Source organism: Mus caroli, unplaced genomic scaffold, assembly GCF_978045245.1.
Source record: "Mus caroli unplaced genomic scaffold, Mus_caroli_1 scaffold_4, whole genome shotgun sequence".
NCBI lineage: Eukaryota > Metazoa > Chordata > Mammalia > Rodentia > Muridae > Mus > Mus caroli.
The window spans coordinates 36,246,672-36,267,100 of NW_028227259.1; the positions used below are offsets into that span (position 1 = coordinate 36,246,672).

The 20,429-nt window shown below is 45.9% G+C and overlaps 1 protein-coding gene and 1 pseudogene across 2 annotated transcripts in view; one reads left to right on the forward strand and one right to left on the reverse strand.

Moving 5' to 3' along the window:
* Positions 1-12,195, reverse strand: part of Letm1 (leucine zipper and EF-hand containing transmembrane protein 1) — a 43,710-nt gene extending 31,515 nt beyond the window's left edge. Inside the window, exons 1-2 of one of the 2 annotated variants that reach the window (XM_021162291.3) lie at positions 11,914-12,195; positions 8,032-8,095 (exon numbers count right to left, since the gene is read on the reverse strand). In XM_021162291.3, coding sequence (XP_021017950.1) covers positions 8,032-8,095; positions 11,914-11,992 — 143 coding nt within the window. In that variant the 5' untranslated portion in view covers positions 11,993-12,195. The remainder of the gene's footprint in view (positions 1-8,031; positions 8,096-11,913) is intronic. The other variant, XM_021162292.3, reaches the window with a different exon arrangement.
* On the forward strand, positions 2,008-3,913 carry LOC110294079 (ATP synthase F(0) complex subunit g, mitochondrial pseudogene; annotated as a pseudogene).
* Positions 12,196-20,429: the final 8,234 nt, after the last annotated feature.

The following is a 20,429-nucleotide window of genomic DNA, read 5'->3' on the forward strand; positions in this document are numbered from 1 at the left end:
GGCCCTGTCATAGCAATGGGAAGCATGGTATAACTTTCCAGAGCTACAGTACCCTCATAGGCAGGCTCATGTAAGACCAGTGATATGCATGGCCTCAGCTCAGTGTGTGGTGCCCAGTGGAAGCTGGCACAGAGCACTATCAGCCCACAAAGAATCCAAGCATGGGACTCACTGGGGTCCAAAGCTCCAGCTGCTAGGCTCAGCTCTGGTGCCATCATTGGTTACGGCACTCCCCAAACCCCAACTTTGTACTCTGTCACAGACCATAAGCCCACACTGATCTTACAGCAAGCAGAGAAGAGTGTTACGGACATGTCTGTGGACCAGTGAAGACAACAAGAAAGTGTCTGTGAGCGTGTAAGCCAGTCCTCTTAATCTATCTCCCTGGGGTCCTGTAAAGTGCTGTCAATCTCTTTCCAATTCCTACCCGCTCCATAGCACCACACCTCTGCATTTCCCTGGCTCTGCAATCTTTAGGCTGTGAAGAGACCCCCGAATCAACTCTTTCCTGAACCACAGTGTTACATCACTCAGGGTGAGGCCACATGGAACAAGACAGAGTCCAACCAGCTCCAGAGTGCCACGCAGCTACTTACCAACAGAGAGATGCAGGCCCTACTTCCTACCTTACCTTGGCCTTACCTCCAAATACAGGGGAAGACAGCTCTGCGCATGGGACAAGTACATCATCAGGCTTAAATAGCAATTTCCCATCCTCAGTGAGGAAGAGTGTGGCTTCCACAAAAGGCTTGATGTCTGCAGGTGTAAGGACCAACAAGCCAAGGCAAAGACACATACATATACAAAGATGAAGCAGGCAACACAGCACTCTGGGTAAGGGCTGGGTCAAGATCTTGCTCTTAAAGTCAGAGTTTGTTGTTGTTGTTGTTGTTGGGGAAGGGTGAGTCCATCCTTCCATCTCGTGGCTCTCAGGTGTCAAACTCAAGTCAACAGGCTTGGGATCAGGCCTGCACCACTGAGCCACCATCACTGTCGCCTCAGACAGGTTCCTAACTATCGTTATTAGCACGTAATGTTTTGCCATTTCAAACTATGGCAAGACACAGGATAAGGCTTTTTTGTTTGTCTGGCAGTCCTAAGAACAGAACCCAGGGCCTCCCATGTGCTAGGGCAAGTGCTGAACACTAAGCTCCACCCCAGGCCAAAGGATATAATAATATTCTTACATTTTCTACTGATCCAGAACTAATGTTGGTGCTGCTGGTGTTCAACCAGCACTAGTGCAGGGGCTGGACCACGGGCCCAGCTTCTATTGTCCCTCTCCAACTTCCTCTGGATTTTTACCTTTCCCATTTTAAAATCGCCTGCCAAATGGAGTGAAACAGCACCAATCAAACGCAATATTTCAACAAGAAATAGACTGCTGAAGCTGGCAAGATGGCTTAGTGGGTAAGGATGTTTGTCATCAAGTCTCATGCTTAGTTCAGTCCCACAGAGGTCCACACGGTAGAGGAAAGAACTGACTTCCACAGTTTGTCCTTCATCTCCACATATGCACCATATAGGTTCACCCATATACATGTTCCTGCCCCCAAAATAAGTAAATAAGTAAGTAAGTAAATAAATAAATAAATGCTAAGAAAAGAGAGAGACACACAGACATTGACACTGCTCAGGGTGGTTGACCACTAACACATAGCACCCATCCACATATATTACAAAGCTGGGAATCTTAGCAAGGGTGATGGTTTATATAAGGGTCCTGAGCCTTTGTTCTGCCCAGCTTCAATGTCCAGCCTTTGTGTTAGGATCAGGAAGACTAAGGAGTATTTACAAAGGATGAGCGTGTATGATCCTTACGCTATCAGCTACATATTCTCAGTTATCTGGCAAGCAAGAACAGGAATAGGGCACACGGACTGACATACACACACACACACACACACACACACACACACACACACACACACGGGTGGTGTGGAAGGGGGAGGACACGGATACCTCTTCTGCTGTCAAGTGTTTCTAACTCTAATCAACATTATACAAATGCCAAAGGTATGCCCACAGGCCATTCCCACAAGAACAACTTCCTTGAGCCACTCCAGAGCCTCTAAACACAGGCTACCCGTAGAAAGGCACGAAGCAAGCTAGCAGCCAAATGAGAGGCCTAGACAGAAAGGACACCAACCAGGATAAGCCACTCTGTTCTTCAGGAAGTCATGTTAAGAGTCAAGTCATCCTCAGCACAAAGGAAGAACAACAGAGTAGTAATTTTAACAGAGTAAATTTCCAAAATCAAGACCTAATTCCAGAAGTGCAGACTAGTCTACGTAGAGACCTGTGGTTGTACCACATCAGAATACACTTGCTTCCTGGCTGAGGAACTAGATGACAAATAAAAAACAGTAAAGTACCTGGTTCCAGCTCATGACATGAGACTCTGAGCTTAGACGTCATTATATGCTCGGCTTATGCTCTGCAGGGATGCCCTTAGCATGGTATAATTTCCCAGAGCAAATTTTGCCACTGTGAGCACTAAATGTAGAGTAGGCTAGATGGCTCAGCAGACACAGGCACTTGCTAGCTAGCCAGCCTGATGACTTAATTCACCCCTGAGATCTGCATGGCAGAAGGAAAGATCCATTACACCAAGACCAAGTTGTCCTCTGACCTCGACGCCTACATTATAATGTACACACACACACACACACACACACACACACACACACACTGAAGAACCAAATACTGGAAGCTGGCAAGAAGGCTCAAGGTAAAGGTGATTGCTACTAAACCTGGAGACCAAAGTTTAATCCCCGGGACCCATAAGGTGGAAGAAAAGAATCAACTCCCAAAAGTTGTTCTTTGACTGGAAATACACATGATGGTACATGCACACTCATACACATAGATACTCTGTATGTATATAAATATAAACATGTATACAGCCAGCCAGCCAGCATGGTGGTGCACTCCTTTAATTGTAGCACACTGGAGGCAGAGGAGGGTGAATCTCTAAATTTGAGGCCAGCCTGGTTTACATAGTGAGTTCTAAGATAGCTAGGGCTACAAAGAAGAGACCTATCTCAAAAACAAAACAAAACAAACAAACAAACAAACACACAATGAATTGATATCAATGTGTACCTTCCCATTACAAGTCACCTCCAGGACTCAAGATTTCTTTCTTTTTCAAAAACAACAAGGGTTTTAAAAAACCCTTCTGAGGGTTCTGTGAGTTAGACTCAGGAATCCTTTTAAGATTTATTTATGTGCAATATTTTGCTTGCATGTTTATGTATCATGTGAATGTTAGAAGACAAGGAAGGGCACTGGACCCTATGAAATAAAGTTGCAGATGGTTGTGTGGGAATGGAACCTGGGTTCTCTGCAAGAATAGCAATATTCTTAGCCAATTAACTCCAAGATTCAAGAATTCCTGCATGGGTTAGAGCGGTGACTCAGTAGGTGAAGCGCTTGCTGTGAAGCCTGCGAAGCTGGGTTTGGATCCTCAGCACCTGTGTCAAAGCTGGGTACCCTGGTGTGCACCTGCAATCCCAGTCCAGGGGAAAGAAGGACAAGGCAGATCATGAGTGCTCACTAGCCGGCCAGCCTAGCACAGTCAGTAAACTCCACATCCACTGACAGCATGGTCAAGGAAGACAGGCCATGGTAACCTTCCTTCCACCTTAGACCGTGGCCAAGGTCATCCATAACTTTTTGGAGAAGGCACCGTTGATGGTGGCCACTGCCGTGACTGACTTGAAGCTTCGACTGGCCACATTTTGGCACTACGCCAAGGTTGAGCTGGTTCCCAGCAACCCCTGGTGAAATCCCTACAGCTATTCAGAGCGTGAAAAAAATAACTCAAAGTGCTAAAACTGGTAACTTCAAACACCTTACAGTTAAGGAAGCTGTGCTGAATGGTTTGGTGGCCACTGAGGTGTGGATGTAGTTTTATCTCGGAGAGACCACAAGCAAACGTGGCATTATTGGCTATGATGTCTGGAGACCAATCTTTAACTTCTGATTTGAGTTCTTATTTGAATGCACTTGGATCATGTGTAACGGGACTACTATATGAATAAAATACTAGCTGTTGGAAAAAAAAAAGACAGTCCATGTTATCCTGTGCCTTCCACATGCACATACTAGCACCCACATACAAGTGCTTACTCAAGTGCATTACAATATGCATACACACAAAAGTTTCTTACACTGCATAGCTAAAATGAAAGATTCTGCTGCTCATCCATAAGTGCTGCTCTAAAATGTGTAAGCTGCTCAACAGAACTTCATAGTCATTAGCTTTTAAAGCAAATGTCCAAAATAGTTGAAAGAAAAAAGTTTAGCTATTGGATGGATCACAGGGCCCCCAATGGAGGAGCTAGAGAAAATACCCAAGGAGCTAAAGGGATCTGCAACCCTATGGGTGGAACAACAATATGAACTACCCAGTACCCTGGAGCTCTTGTCTCTAGCTGCACATGTATCAAAAGATGGCCTAGTTGGCCATCACTGGAAAGAGAGGCCCATTGGACATGCAAACTTTATATGCTCCAGTACAGGGGAACACCAGGGCCAAAAGGTGGGAGTGGGTGGGTAGGGGGGTGGGTGGGGAGGGTATGGGGGACTTTTGGGATAGCATTGGAAATGGAAATGAGGAAAATACCTAATAAAAAAAAATTTTTAAAACACACACACACACAAATACACTCACTTATATGTTACTGAACTTCTGAGTATGTGTGTGTGTGTGTGTGTATATATTCAATACACATAAGTAATGAAATGAGACATCAAAAAAAAAAAAGAAAGAAAAAAGTTAAAGCTGGGCATGGTGGGCCTGGGAGGCAGAGTAGAGTTTGGGATTAGCCTGGATCACATAGTGAGATGTCTCACACCAAACAAGGCCCGGGATGGAGAACACCTGCCTGGCAGGACAAGGACCTGGTTTTGATTCCCAGCACAGAAAAGAATTTTTTTTAAATGAATAAAGTACAGTTCTTTACATTCTAATATGAGTCTTAAAAATCTTAAGTGCCAAAAAGGTACTTGACAGGTGTAACATATATTCTTTTTTTTGTTTTGTTTTGTTTTGTTTTTGAGACAGGGTTTCTCTGTATAGCCCTGGCTGTCCTGGAACTCACTTTGTAGACCAGGCTGGTCTCAAACTCAGAAATCTGCCTGCCTCTGCCTCCCAAGTGCTGGGATTAAAGGCGTGCGCCACCACTGCCTGGTGTAACATATATTCTTAATGAGAACACTTTAAAGTAAGAATGAGCAGCTGGGTAGACAAAGAAAGCCCATGACAAGGTCAGCTAAGATGGCCTGAGGCGGCCGTGCTGTATGCCTGGCTGAAGCTGGCCTGAGGCAGAGCTTCCTGCTGAAAGCAGGCCCTGAAATTACAGAGTCACAGGCACTAGGACTGGGACTGCTGGTGCCAACAAGATTGCAGCCATAACGTGATGTGAAGTGGCCGAACTAAACTATTATCATAGACTGGCAGGAGCAAGAGCTTGGCAGGACGGTGGAAAAGGAGAGTGAGGACAAACCACACCTGGGAGCTGCCTTAGAGGTCAAGGTCAGGACCTAACAAATGCTGCTGCTTTTTCTGAAAGAGAAGGGAGAAGGATTTTTGGGGGGAAAAGGGGTAGTGGGGGAAACAGGATCTGACTAATAGGTCTGGCTGGCCTAGAACTCATAAAGATCTGCCTGCTTCTGCTGGAACTAAAGACACGGCTACCATGCCTGACTTCCATCACTAGTCTAACCAAAAATCTTGGAGATGAGCAAGTAGGATCAAGGGCCAACCTTCTGTTTAAAACAAAACAAAACAAAAAACAAAATGAAAGGTTTGTTACTCTTGGGGCTGAGGATGTGCTTGTAGGTGGAGTGCACATCTAACAAGCCCAGGGCCTTAGGTCCTAGTCCCAACTCCACAAAACAAAACAGAAAGCTGCCCATCTCCAGTGGTTTGGTAGGTTTTGTGGCAGTTCCCTTTCTTTCAGACTGGAAGCATTAAGAGGTTCATCTAGGACACTAAAACTCTCGGAGAAATAAGGGTGAGGAACTGGCTCCTAGCGTGCTGACTAGAGAACTTAGGAAGGAAACTGGCAAAAGGTGCACTTCAGGGCTAGCCCTACAAATTGCCTGCAACAAGGGATAACACTAGGCCAGTTCAGTCATAAATCATAGGACCTACAACCCACACCTCTGTGGACTTGTGCAGGGAAACTGAGTCCACAGAGCATCCCACGGATCTGCATTTGGTGTTGGCACTTGTAAAACTAGAGACTCTGAAAACAAAACAAAACAACCAACCAACCAGACCATGTAGACAACAAAAATTCCCCCAAAACAAAACCCAGAGACTCCATACCAAATCCCATTCAACTTCTCCCAAACCCCAAAGCCTCACCAGCTCACCAGGAAGAGCCAAGGAAGCGAAGCTAGGTGTGTCTTTAATCCCAGCATTCAGGAGGCAGAAGATAAGGCAAATGCAGGCAGATCTCTGTGAGTTCAAGGCCAGCCTTTATGTATATGAATACACTGTAGCTGTCTTCAGACATACTAGAAGACAGCATTGGATCCCATTACAAATGATTGTGAACCACACTATGCGGTTGCTGGGAATTGAACTCAGGACCTCTGAAAGAGCAGTCAGTGCTCTTAACCGCTGAGCCATCTCTCTAACCCCCTGACTTGTCTTTAAATTAAGGAAGTAAATCTGTATCAAGAAGCAGCACTGCTTATGATGCAGAGCCAAGTAATTACTTAACAGCTCTAAGTGAACACAAAACCTCCAGAGACCACAAACTGGAGAGACAGGGAAGTGCACAGAAAGTAACACTGGTCTCCTACTCTCCAGAGACAGGGACCAGGATATGGAAGCAGGAGGAGATGAACATATTTCAGTAATCTGAGCGAATAGCAAAGGGAATCTCCTGACCCTACCCTTTTGGTTAAGACTGAGGTAGAGACTTGGGGTGCAGGACACAGTCCAAGAAGCACAGCAACTCTAGTGGAAGTCCAAGACTACATACAACAGGGAGTGTGGGAGCCATTTTTCTTCAAGAAGCTCCGTGACACTGGCCTTGCAATGCCACCAAAGCTTCATTTGAGATGCTGTCACCATCTCATAGGTGCCGTCATCCTGTGGGCTAAATACACCATACTTATTATGCATCAAGAGTGGGGGTAGAGGGGGCTGGAGAGATGGCTCAGCGGTTAAGAGCACTGACTACTCTTCCAAAAGTCCCGAGTTCAAATCCCAGCAATCACATGGTGGCTCACAACCATCTGTAATGAGATCTGACACCCTCTTCTGGTGTGTCTGAAGACAGCTACAGTGTACTTATATATAGTAAATAAATAAATCTTTTAAAAAAAAAAGAGTGGGGGAAGGGGTATGCTGTGAACATCCCTGAGGCAGGTACCCTTGAAAGAGCATAGTATTCAAGGGAAGGTCTGCCTGGTCACGGACAGAGTCGCAACAGTCACGATGCTGCCACAAACAGCTGAAAAGGATTAGGCAAGAGGCTATGGAAAGTCAATAAAGACGATAGGTATGTGAGCATGGAAGATCAGTCATTGTGAATAGACAAAACTATAGTGATGATGACTACACCAAACCCAGCTACATATGTGACGATGTCAGGCAGGATGTGTTGAAGTGCACATGTAAACCTAGTAACTGGAAGGCTAAGCAGGAGGGTTGTCAAAAATTCAAGGCCAGGCTAAGCTACAGATACTATATATGGTGACTCTGTTTCACAAAACAAAACAAAACAACCCAAAAAACAAAAAGTCAAATAAAAAAAAAATAAATAAAAAAACCAAAAGTATACCAACATGCCAGTAACTGCTACTGGCGTTATGAGTACTAACTCTCCTAAAACTGGCCAACATTATATGGTTATAATAATCAAACTAAATAGATGGGGATTTAAAAGAAACAAAACCAAGAAATAAGGAGGAAGAAGCTGTCAGTTCCCTGACAAAGTCCAGGTGCACAGCCTGCAACCTCCAGCACACATGGACAGTGACATATTCAGTCATGGGTTTACTTACTCATGGCTTGTCAACCCCAGGGTCCTGGTACAGCTGAGACAAGCTCGGCGATCCCTCAGACTACCTATGACAGAAACAAAGAAAAGGTAAGCAAACAGATGTCAAGCAGGCATCCCTGAAGATCTGAATGGAACCCCAGTGGGAAGTTTATGGGAGACTGTTGTGAATGACGGTGGGCTTCAGAGCATGGCCGGACAGAGCATTTAATCGCCCCAGTTTGGGAAATGGGTCTCAGGCTGAGCCACAGGGAGGAGCAATGAGGAAGGTGGGCTCTCCCAATGTGGGACCCTTTCCAGCTATAGTTGCTGGTAGGCAGGGGGAAGGGCACACTGACTCCTAACAAACAGTCCTACAGACCAAACCTCAATTCCAAGGGACAAGGGCTGAGAACTAGCAAGTGCTAAGAAGCCTTTACAGGGCAAGCAAGATGGCTCAGTAGATAAAAGCACTTGCCACCAAGACCACAGAATTCATGATCAGGGCCCACATGGTAGGGGAAATAACTCCCAACAAGTTGTCTTCTGACCTCCTCCACAAGCTTACCATGGCATATCCAGGCAGGCAGGCAGGCAGGCAGACACACACACACACACACACACACACACACACACACACACACACTAAATATAACTAAAGCAAAAACTTTAAAAGAGGCCATGTCTGGAAAACACTAGGGATGAAATACACTCTCAGTGCTTTCCCTAATCCACTCTAATTCTCCTAACACATAAAGTTGAGAGTCTATTCACAACATTGCTATGTGGGGCAGGAAGGAAGCAGAGAACAGGCTTCCTGCACAGTGGGGACCAGAGGTACCATTCTCAAAGGGGCCACATGGCCTGTGTTGATTTCAGGCAATAGCAGGGGCCAACAAGGCAGTAGGTAACACCCTGCCCCAATCCTCCATGCAATGGGGGTAGCACTAAAGACATTCATTTACCATTTTATGTCAGGAGGGAACTCTTCTGGCTCTATGGAAAAAAGGTCACATTTAGGGTCTGGTAGCACTGGGGAAACTCTGGTTGTTCCTTCACCACCATAAGCAATTGATATTGGCTACATGGTTTTTTTTGTTTTGTTTTGTTTTTTGTTTTAAATATAAAATCATCTGTTTTTAAATTTCACTTCACGTTTATTTACTGTATATATACTCGGTCAGAGGTCAGAGGTCAGAGGACAACTCTCAAGATTTGGTTCTCTCCTTCCACCATATGGGTCCTAGGATTCTCAGGTCAAAAAACAAGAACCCAGCCTCTAGCTGGCCCTCAGCTACATTCTTACCAGAATAAGCATCAACTGCTACATGTAAAGTACACAAACCTTTCCAGGTTCTTCTTAATTCAGAGAGGCCTACAACTTCCTCTCTGCCCCTTCTAATCCTAGCTTTATAGGATTTGGCTCAGAATCATCCACACAGCACACAGAAGACGGCCTGGGTAGATCTTATTCTCCCCGCCCCCCAACAAAATCTGAAGGCTGTTCCTGCTCCACTATTGATGCCATCCAGGGTGACAGGCTCACAGGTATTCCACTATAGCTGCTCAGACTGCCTGCAGTTCTGCCCTCTGTCATCTTGGGGTTTGGGCTGAAGAGATAGCTCAGCAGTTAAAAGTACTTGCTGCTCTTGTAGAGGACTTGGGTTCGGTTCCCAATGCTCATACTGGCTGGTTCCTAATTGCCTGTACTCCAATACCTCCATGGGCACCTGCACACATAGAGAACACATTCCCACATAAGCACACAAGAATGCCTAAATTTTTAAAATCTAAAATAAAATAATAAATTTGAAGGGTTAAAATACTCTTGGTTTTGATAATTTGCTAGAACAATTCACAGGACCCAGCAAAGTCACAGTTTATCACAAAGGACACAAGTGAGTAGTCAGAGGAGACATGGGATATGACCAGGAGAGACCTGATCAAGGCAGGTTCTTTTTGCAGTATTCTTTCCTCTGGCCCACTGATCACTCTCTTCTCCCCACCTCTCTGGAGGCCCCACTTCTCTTCTCAGGCCAGGTAGAAAGGGCTCCTTATGAGTGACAAACCCATTGGTATCTATCACTCCAAAAGCTTTAGGAGTGTCAGACCCAGCGATAAAGACTAAACGTCTTTGCCTAATTTACTGATTTACTCCTGGCTTCCAGGAGACCTTTACTTCTTCCCAAGCAATGTCCTCCCCGACATTCATGCAAAGCCTCCAGGTCTAGTGCACCTCGCAGCTGTCAAGAGCTGCAGGAACTTGTCTAACTCCAAGCCAGTCCTCTTTTGTCTTCCTGAGCCTTGACTAGTCCTAACAGGTTTACAATACTGCACGGTGGCCTCTGGACTGGATGGATGCTCTCCCACACACCCCAGGATCATTCAATCCCGCTTCCACATACCAAGTGTCTTCCTCTCACCAAGAACAGCACGGAAAGGGGAAAGGAAAGAATCTTACGGTGGACACTTGGCAAGCACACTTCCGCTGGGGAACCAGGTCAACTCAACATCAACAAGAGTAGCTGTGGGGCCTTGGCTTTATGAGATGAGCAAGGCACACTTAAAACCTCTCCAGAACCCATCAGCAGAACACCAAAAGAGAAATCTTACAACACACCTGACCTAAGCACTCCTCAAAACTGTCAAGGTCATGGGAAACAAACATAACCTGAGAAACGGTTACAACTTGAAGAGCCAAAAGGACAAATGTAATGTGGTGTCATGGAAGAATATAATGAGACAATCAGAATAAAGTATGTCACACAAAAGTGAAGAAGGTAAGTACTCAAGAATAAAGAACACTTTGATACAATGTTGGCCTCAATTTATCCACTAAGACTAAAAAGTCAGGATGTTCATCCTGTGCCTGTTGGCTCTGGGCACATCATTACTGGGAGAGCAGGGACTTGCTACCCAGTACTGCTCTATTGGTTCCACATCTAACCAGCTGACAGGAGTCTAACCGCTGTCAGGGAAGCAGCGTTTTTGTTCCAAGGGAACTGGGTTAACTAAAGAAAACATTCTTGTGCCTGGAATAATAACACACACACACACAAAATATCAGCTAATTTGAAAGCCATAAACATGCCAGAGAAATAAGAAAGGGCAGAAGTACTTTATGGTATCCTGAACAAGTCAACAGGTAGACAGCGCTTATAGCAGAGACAGCTTGAAAAACCACACCAAACCCAGGGACACTCTGCTCTTTCCACTCATCCTAACTGGTTTTGCTGTTTGTTTTTAAGACAGGGTCTTGTGCCCTGCCCGGCCTGAAATTTTAAATGGTCTGGAATTCAGAGATTCACATGCCTCTATTCAGAGATTCACATGCCTCTGCTTCCAGGGTGCTGGGGTTAAAGGTGTGTGCCACCACGCCTGGCTCCACACCATACCCGACTCTCCAATACTGTTAAGGTGACAAGAGCTGTACTTCTGCCAAGAAACCATAAGGTCTTGGGTTCCACTCTCACAGGCTGTTACATCCTTAGGGTAACTTACAAATAGGACACATATAAGTTTCCTTGGAAAGCACGGTCATCAGCCACCCCACCCCAGGGAGCGGCCCACTAAGCTGGCATCAACCACAACCCAATCTCCTTGTCCCTGAGTTCTGGCTTCCAAGCCTGAACTGGCCAAAGGGCAGGGCAGGGCAGGGCAGGGCTCGGTTCATCATCGAGGGGAGCGCCAGGGAAGCCAGGGCCCTAAGGAACTTTCTCAGCGCCTCGGTCGGCAGCAGTGACCTGCGGCGACCTGGGCAACTAAGGTCACGGAGAAGCTGTCCAGCACAAGCGGCTCAGAGCCGCCCGGTGCTTGTCATTGCCGCGCTGCCTCGGGGCACGGAAGGGGGCGTCCCGCGCTGGCTCCCGGTCGCCCACAACAGGTCATTTGCGCAGCACCAGCTTACCCCGCGGGGAGGCGGCCCGAGGTGGCGCGAGGCGGGCAGGCCCCCGGCCCCGGCAGCTCCTGAGCAAGATGGACGCCATGCCCCCGCCGCGGCGGCGTTCTATGGCAGCCTCAGCTTCCTCGGCGGATCTTGGCCGTCCCGGCGCCTGGGCCCAGCCCGCGCGGACGGTTGACGGAAGAGGTTGGCTCCGGCAGCAGGCGCTCAGCTCAAGGACCCGGCATCCGCAGCGGCCATGTCCCGGCACAAACGTCCGTAGGCGCGGGGCGGAACAGGCCTGGCCGGCACCGCTCCCATTGGCCCTGCGGCACCCGCCCTGGCCAGGTGAGGGGTGAGCCCGCCCAACAGACTACAAGGCCCAGCGTGCATCTGGGAGGCTTGCCTCTCCCGACTACAAGTCCCAGCGTGCGCCGAGTCTTGGGTTTTCTTGATGAGCTCAGATCTATCTGGAGTTCCTCTTGCACCTTAGCAGTGCCTAGTTTCTGATTTGGGGCTGCGGGCACAGAGGCGGCAAAAGAACTGGCATCTATTTTCATTACTACTAAGCCCTATATTATACTAGCCTATAGCAGATAGCTCATGGGACTTTAAGGAAGGGTGGTGGGTAGGGAACATAACTCTGCGAGGCTGTTAGTTGGTCCCACCTCTTTGCTTCCCTGTCAGGGCGAGCAACCTTAGTAGTGGGCTACGCTACTGGCAGGTCCCCTCTGTGGTAGCTCACAGCCACCCCTGCCCACTCCAAAATAGACCTGGCAGCATCCTCTTCTTTAAAGTGTGGTGGCTAGAATGGCAGGCTTCAGGATTGTGGAAACCCAGGACTCTACACACTCTGGTGCTCCAGAGCAGCCACCCCCTCCACAGATCTGTATCCCGCCCGACCCAGGGACACCAGACTGTTCCTGGAGACTTCCCTCACTGCTTTCCACCTCCTGCCTTTGTGGAATGCCTTTTCCGTTCCTTCTACGTTCCTGTGGGAGTGAACTCAGCATAGCAGGTGAAGATCTTCAGTATGAAGCTAATGCATCTTTTTTTGGGAGGTGGCTTGTTGGTTTTGGAGGTTGTGTTTGTTTGTTTGTTTGTTTGGGTGTTGTTGTTGTTTTGATGAACAGGTGCTCAAGGCCTAATTCCAGCTGGCTCCCAGCGAGGATGCTTAACTAGTATCCCAGCACAGCCCATTAGGAAGAAGTAACCTATCTGGTCATTTTCTGAATCAGAACCCAAAAGCTGGGCCAGTGTAGGCCAGAATCCCTATCTCAGGACTCAGGTGGGAGAGAATCTCCTAAGATGTTTGGAACCTCTCTTGTGCACACGGTAAGGTACACTGTGGGCATCAGATACAGAATTAAGTCAAGTATAGGGATTCCCTGAAAGGGCTAATGACCTAAACCAAAGAACTGAAGTTTCTTAGCCAAGCTGAGAAACTTCCACCAATAAGAACCCTTGCCTGACCAAAGAGGAGGAGGAAAGCAAAGCAAAGCCAAAGTAGTAATGATAACCGAGGAATACCGAATGGCTGAGACGCACCTAAAGAAATGTTCAACATCCTTAGTCATCAGGGAAATGCAAATCAAAACAACCCTGAGATTCCACCTCACACCAGTCAGAATGGCTAAAATCAAAATCTCAGGTGACAGCAGATGCTGTTGAGGATGTGGAGAAAGAGGAACACTCCTCCACTGCTGGTGGAATTGCAAGCTTGTACAACCACTCTGGAAATCAGTTTGGCGGTTCCTCAGAAAATTGGACGTAGTACTACCCGAGGACCTAGCTATACCACTCCTGGGCATATACCCAGAAGATGCTCCAACATGCAATAAGGACACATGCTCCACGATGTTCATAAAAGCCTTATTGATAATAGCCAGGAGCTGGAAAGAACCCAAATGTCCTCAACAGAGGAATGGATACAGAAAATGTGGTACATTTACACAATGGAGTACTACTCAGCTATTAAAAACAATGAATTCACCCGGCACTGGTGGCACATGCCTTTAATCCCATCACTTGGGAGGCAGAGACAGGCAGATTTCTGAGTTCCAGGTCAGCCAGGGTTACACAAAGAAACTGTCTCAAAAAAACAAAAAACCACCCAAACAAACAAACAAATACCCCAAAACAATGAATTCATGAAATTCTTAGGCAAATGGATAGAACTAGAAAATATCATCCTGAGTGAGGTAACCAAATTGAAAAAGAACACACATGATATGCACTCACTGATAAGTGGATATTAGCCCAAAAGCTCTAAATAACCAGGATATAATTCACAGATCACATGAAGCTCAATAAGAAGGAAGACCAAAGTATGGGTACTTCAGTCCTTCTTAGAAGGAGAACAAAATACTCATAGGAGCAAATATGGAGATGAAAGTGTTGAGCAGAGACTGAAGGAAAGGCCACCCAGAAACTGTCTCACCTGGGGATTCATCCCATACACAGTTACCAAATCCAAACACTATTGTGGATGCCAAGAAGTGCATGCTGAAAGGAGCCTGATATGGCTGTCTCTTGAGAGACCCTGCCAGAGCCTTACAAATACAGAGGCAGATGTTCACAGCCAACCATTGGATGGAGCCCAGGGTCCCCAATAGAGGAGTTAGAGAAGGGACTGAAGGAGTTGAAGGGGTTTGCAAGGAAGAACAACAATATCAACCAACCAGACCCCCCCCCCCGAACTCCCAGGGACTAAGCCATCAACAAAGGAGTACACATGGCTCCAGCTGAATATGTAGCAGAGGATGGCCTTGTCATGCATCAATGGGAGGAGAGGTCCTTGGTCCTAGGAAGGCTCTATAGATGCCCCAGTGGAGGGGAATGAAGGACAGGGAGATGGAGGCGGATGGGTGGATGGAGGAACACCCTCATAGAAGCAGGAGGAGGGAGGATGGGATAGGGGGTTTCCAGGAGGGAGGGAAACCAGGAAAGGGGATAACATTTGAAATGTAAATAAAGAAAATATCCAATAAAGTAGTAATGAGAACAGGTTGGGGTGAACTTCCTTACATTGTATTTTCGTGTGTGTCTGTATTTTCAATTGTTGATTCTGTACCAGCAGAGAGCTAAGTGCTGGTAGGATTCTGGTATTGTTATTTCTTTTCTATGGCCCATCACTGGGTTTTCTTTTGTAAATGTTTGCCCTTCCTTACCTAGCTATAAGCAATCTAAGAGATGTATTAGGTATTGTCTCACTGCGGACTGGTTGTAATAAAGATCTGATGGCCAGTAGCTGGGACAGGAAGTATGAGAGTGGGACTTCTGGGCACAGAGAGTGATGCAAGGGAGGATGAGGCAGAGTATAAAGTGGGCACAGAGGCAGATAGAGATGGACTGGAACAGAGGAGGGAGGGAATGAACTAGCCATGTGGTCTGTTACAGGTTAGAATAGTCAGGTTAAGTTTAAATGGTAACTGGAAGACTGCCCTAGCAAAAGGCCTAAGCTTTAAGATAGATTAGTGCCAAGGACCAGCCTCAGCTTGGAGAGGGGTTCTGGGGAAGGTATGTCTGGGAGCAGTGAAACAAATGACTCGAAGTTAAATTGTTGGGAATTGGTTCTAATGCTTTGTCTTATTTTGGCTCCCAAAAAACTATGCTTCCAGACCTGAGGGTCCTGCCCCCAGCTGGCTTTGAGTGATAATAAAGAATTGCCGTACAGCCATTGGCTGGGCAGGGAAAAAGGGGTGAGACTTTTAGATTTTGTAGGCAAGAGACCTAGAGAGAGGGAAGTGGAAGAAGAGCCATGACAGAGAAGCAGAAAGATGATCTGGGAAAGTGGCCCAAGGGGCCACTCCCCATTGGGTCTGGGTTAGCAGAGATGAAATGTTGATTTAACAGGTTGACTAAGGAAAGTTGGAGTGGATAATGTATGTTAGCCACCAAGAGATTTAGAAATGCCCAGTCATTGAGCTATTCAAGACATAAAAATTAGCTGGTGTGTGTGTGTGTGTGTGTGTGTGTGAATCCAGAGAGCTCTTGGCAGGTGCAGTGCGCACTTGTGACCCACCTGGAGTCAAAGTGGTTTAACTAATTCACTGCTACATTAAATCGGGGGTTGAAGCTGGTGACCTATGCTCTGCTTGAGACAGCATTCCAGCCTGCTTTCTATCTGTTCTGCTTTCTCTCTCTCTCTCTCTGATCTGCTTTCTTTTTATGTTCTGCTCAAGACTGTTCTCCAACCAGTTCTCTGGATAGCTCATCTCTTGCAGATCAAGAGCTCAGTCTTCATCATGTTGTTCCAACTATAGGGTTGCAGATCCCTTTAGCTCCTTGGGTACTTTCTCTAGCTTCTCCATTGGGAGCCCTGTGATACATCCAATAGCTGACTGTGAGCATCCGCTCCTGTGTTTGCTAGGCCCCGGCATCGTCTCACAAGAGACAGCTATATTTGGGTCCTTTCAGCAAAATCTTGCTAGTGTATGCAATGGTGTCAGCGTTTAGAAGCTGATTATGGGATGGATCCCTGGATACGGCAGTCTCTAGATGGTCCATCCTTTCATCACAGCTCGAAACTTTGTCTCTGTAACTCCTTCCATGGGTGTTTTGTTCCCAATTCTAAGAAGGGGCACAGTGTCCACACTTTGGTCTTCATTCTTCTTGAGTTTCATGCGTTTAGCAAATTGTATCTTATATCTTGGGTATTCTAAGTTTTGGGCTAATATCCACTTATCAGTGAATACATATTGTGTGAGTTCCTTTGTGATTGTGTTACCTCACTCAAGATGATGCCCTCCAGGTCCATCCATTTGGCTAGGAATTTCATAAAGCTCTAGTCTCTAGCTGCATATGTATTGAAAGATGGCCTAGTCGGCCATCACTGGAAATAGAGGCCCATTGGACTTGCAAACTTTATATGCCCCAATATAGGGGAATGCCAGGGCCAAAAGAATGGGAATGGGTGGGTAGGGAAGTGGGGGGGGGGCGCTATGGGGGACTTTTGGGATAGCATTGGAAATGTAATTGAGGAAAATATGTAATAAAAAATATTAAAAATTAAAAAAAAAAGAGCTCAGTCTTTTTTTATTTTACATATCAATCCAGGCATTTACTTCAGGTTTGCTTTTGATTATCCTATGAATCAGCATCCTGTGACTCCCCAACGAAGTGTAAATTTAAGGGTTCTTTGGAAAGTCAGTTGGAAGGTGTTTTGCTGGGACAAACACATGAAGGAGTGTTTTCCTGAAGTAGACACAGGTGAAAGACTAAGGCAGACTCGTTAAGGAACTTTTTTGCTGAAGCAGATACAGGAGAGAGGATGTTCTGCTAAAGCAAGCACGTGAAAGGACACGTAATGAAGGATTCTTCACTAATGACACGCACATATTGGTCCTCCTTACATTGCGTAGTTGAGCTGCATTTGTCAGGACTCCATAGAGAGAAATGCACCAAAAAACTTCTGGTGGTGTGCTGCAGTTTCTTGCCACAGAATCAGACTGATTGGCACAGTGATGTCAGCTGAGACAGATGCACTTGCTAAAGCAAGACACATGGAGAACACGTGATATTTGGAGAGTATAAAAATGACTCAACATACAGTGTGTGTGTGTGTGTGTGTGTGTGTGTGTGTGTGTGAGTGAGTGTGAGTGTGTGTGTGTGTGTGTGTGTGTGTGTGTGTGAGTTTGGCTTACTTATAGAGCTAGCTGTGCAATCCTTGTGGGTCTCATCTCTTCCCTGATCTTCACTTCTCTGAGAGAGGCACAGCTGAGAACTTCTCCTGGTGCTCCTGCTGGTCCCTCCTGCTGACTCGTGGGGAGGCTGAGCCCTGGCTGTCTCTGCTAGGTAATGCCACTGCTGTTGATTTGTATTTGCTATTCAGACTTTACTGAACTGAACTCATGGTGTATCCGTAAACTGTTTGTGAGTGGATGGAGCTGCTGCTGCTGCTGTCCCGTGAACTGATGATTTCCTGACAACCCGGATGGGACTTGCTCTGAAGAACCTTTCTAAACAGGTCCACTTCCCTCTGTATATTTTCCACTACCTCTGGTGGGTGGTGGACCAAGGAAAGGCCAAGAAACTACAGCACATCACCAGAAGTTTTGGGGTGCATTTCTCTCTATGGAGTCCCCACAAATGGAGCTCTACTATGCAATGTAAGGTGGACCAATATATGCGTGTCATTAGCAAAGAATCCTTCATCACGTGTCCTTTCACGCGCTTGCTTTAGCAGAACATCCTGTGTCCTGTGTCTGCTTCAATGAGAAGTTCCTTAAGGAGTCTGCCTTAGTCTTTCACACTTGTGTCCAGTTCAGCTAAACATTCCTTCATGTGTTTGCTCCAGCAAAACACCATCCAACACAACTTTCCAAAGAACCCTTAAGTTTCTATTTCAGACGTGGACCGTTTGGATTCAAAGGTGGCTTGTCTTTTAGTTATTTTGCCTTCTATTCAGTCTCCCATAGGCCTTTTATGCAGAAAGTAGATTGTCTTTCAGAATGGATATTTTCAGCACCCAGAGTTAAAAAAAAATTAAAGACCTATGTAGAAAAAGTTTCCAAATTGATTCTGAAAGGAAAAAATGATACTTTGCAATGAGCAGGGATAGACCTAGCAGAAATCATGGTATCTTTTACTAGTGCTGAAATTGTTTCATTATAGCAGAAAATGAAAACTGGCAAAGAGGTTGCAGTCATTTTTTTTTGGAGAGATTAACAACAAATATCCCCAAAGTAAGAGACCTAAGTTTATAAAAAGAACGAATTTGGATTCTCCCTCATATAGTAAAAGGAATACCACTTCCTAGAGTCTCTACATTCTAAACGGATGCAAATGAAACAGGAAAGTCAGGTTATAAATCAGGAAAAGTAAGTCAAGTGGCTCAGTTCCCTTATGATTCAGTTAAAAAATTAGAGCTATATGCCATTCTTATGGTTTTATTAGATCTTCCCGAATCTCTTAATATAGTTACTGGCTTTCAATACGCAGAATGAGTTATTGTAGGCAAAATTTTTTTTTAATTTTTAATATTTTTATTACATATTTTCCTCAATTACATTTCCAATGCTATCCCAAAAGTCCCCCATAGCGCCCCCCACTTCCCGACCCACCCATTCCCATTCTTTTGGCCCTGGCATTCCCCTATATTGGGGCATATAAAGTTTGCAAGTCCAATGGGCCTCTCTTTCCATTGATGGCCGACTAGGCCATCTTTCGATACATATGCAGCTAGAGACAAGAGCTCCGGGGTTCTGGTTAGTACATCATGTTGTTCCAACAATAGGGTTGCAGATCCCTTTAGCTCCTTGGGTACTTTCTCTAGCTTCTCCATTGGGAGCCCTGTGATACATCCAATAGCTGACTGTGAACATCCACTCCTGTGTTTGCTAGGCCCCGGCATCGTCTCACAAGAGACAGCTATATTTGGGTCCTTTCAGCAAAATCTTGCTAGTGTATGCAATGGTGTCAGCGTTTAGAAGCTGATTATGGAATGGATCCCTGGATACGTAGGCAAAAATTTTTTGCAGCCTACTTTTAATAAGCGTTCACCTCTCCTTTAGCCCACCCCTCAGCAGAGGGAGTGGGAGAGAGACGTTGTTAGACTATGGGGGAGTGGACCTGGTCAGCAATGGTTCTTTGGGGGTCAGGTTGATCTTCTTTTGCAGGATTTCAGTCCCATAGCAAACACCACATATGACTCAAGAGCTGCAGACCAGTCCTCTAGGCAGGAAGACAGCACACACGAACTGGCAGTTGCAATTCAGCCCTGAAGGAGCTGTAGGCCGAACAGGCCTGAGTTGAGGCCGCAGAAGCAGCAAACTGCTGCCAGAACCTCACAAACAGTTCTTGGGCAAACTTCTTTCAATGGCAGTGTTACCAGAAGTTGAGCTCGATGACACTATGTAAGGCAAACTAATACATGTGGGTCATTAGTGAAGAATAGCAAGGCGGGGCAAACCAAACCAGTGCTCAGTGCTCATCTCCCACTGTCTGTGGGGTCATATTTACACTCTTTCATCACAGGTCCTTCCATGTGTTTGCTATATCAAAGCATCCTTTCACCTGTGTCTGCTTTAGACAGACTAACTTTTATAACTAACTTTCCAAAGAAACTAGAAGTTTCCATTTCAACTTGATTTACATATTAAAACCACTGAACTTATTCCAGATGATTCAGAATTATCTTCACTATTTATTCAACAACAAGTAATCAGAAATAGAAATCACTCACTGTATATAACATATTGGTCTACTAGGCCCTATAGCACAAGATAATGATGAAATTAATCAGTTATTTGTAACTTTAATTTTTTCAAATCCTATTTTCAATGATGGTTCTTAAACACTTTAACCTTCCTGGTAACCGACCATCCACCAGAGGTAGCAGAAAAGAAAGGATATGGTGGTGGGGTAGGGGGCAGTGGACCTGTTAGAAAGGGTCGCTGGAGCAACTCCCATCTGTGCTGTCTGGAAATCAGCAGTTCAGTTCACAAGTTAGCAGTGGCAACTCCATCCACTCACAAATACTTCACAGATACACCAGCAGTCCAGTTTGGAAGAGTCATGTTAGCAACGGTGGTGACACAACC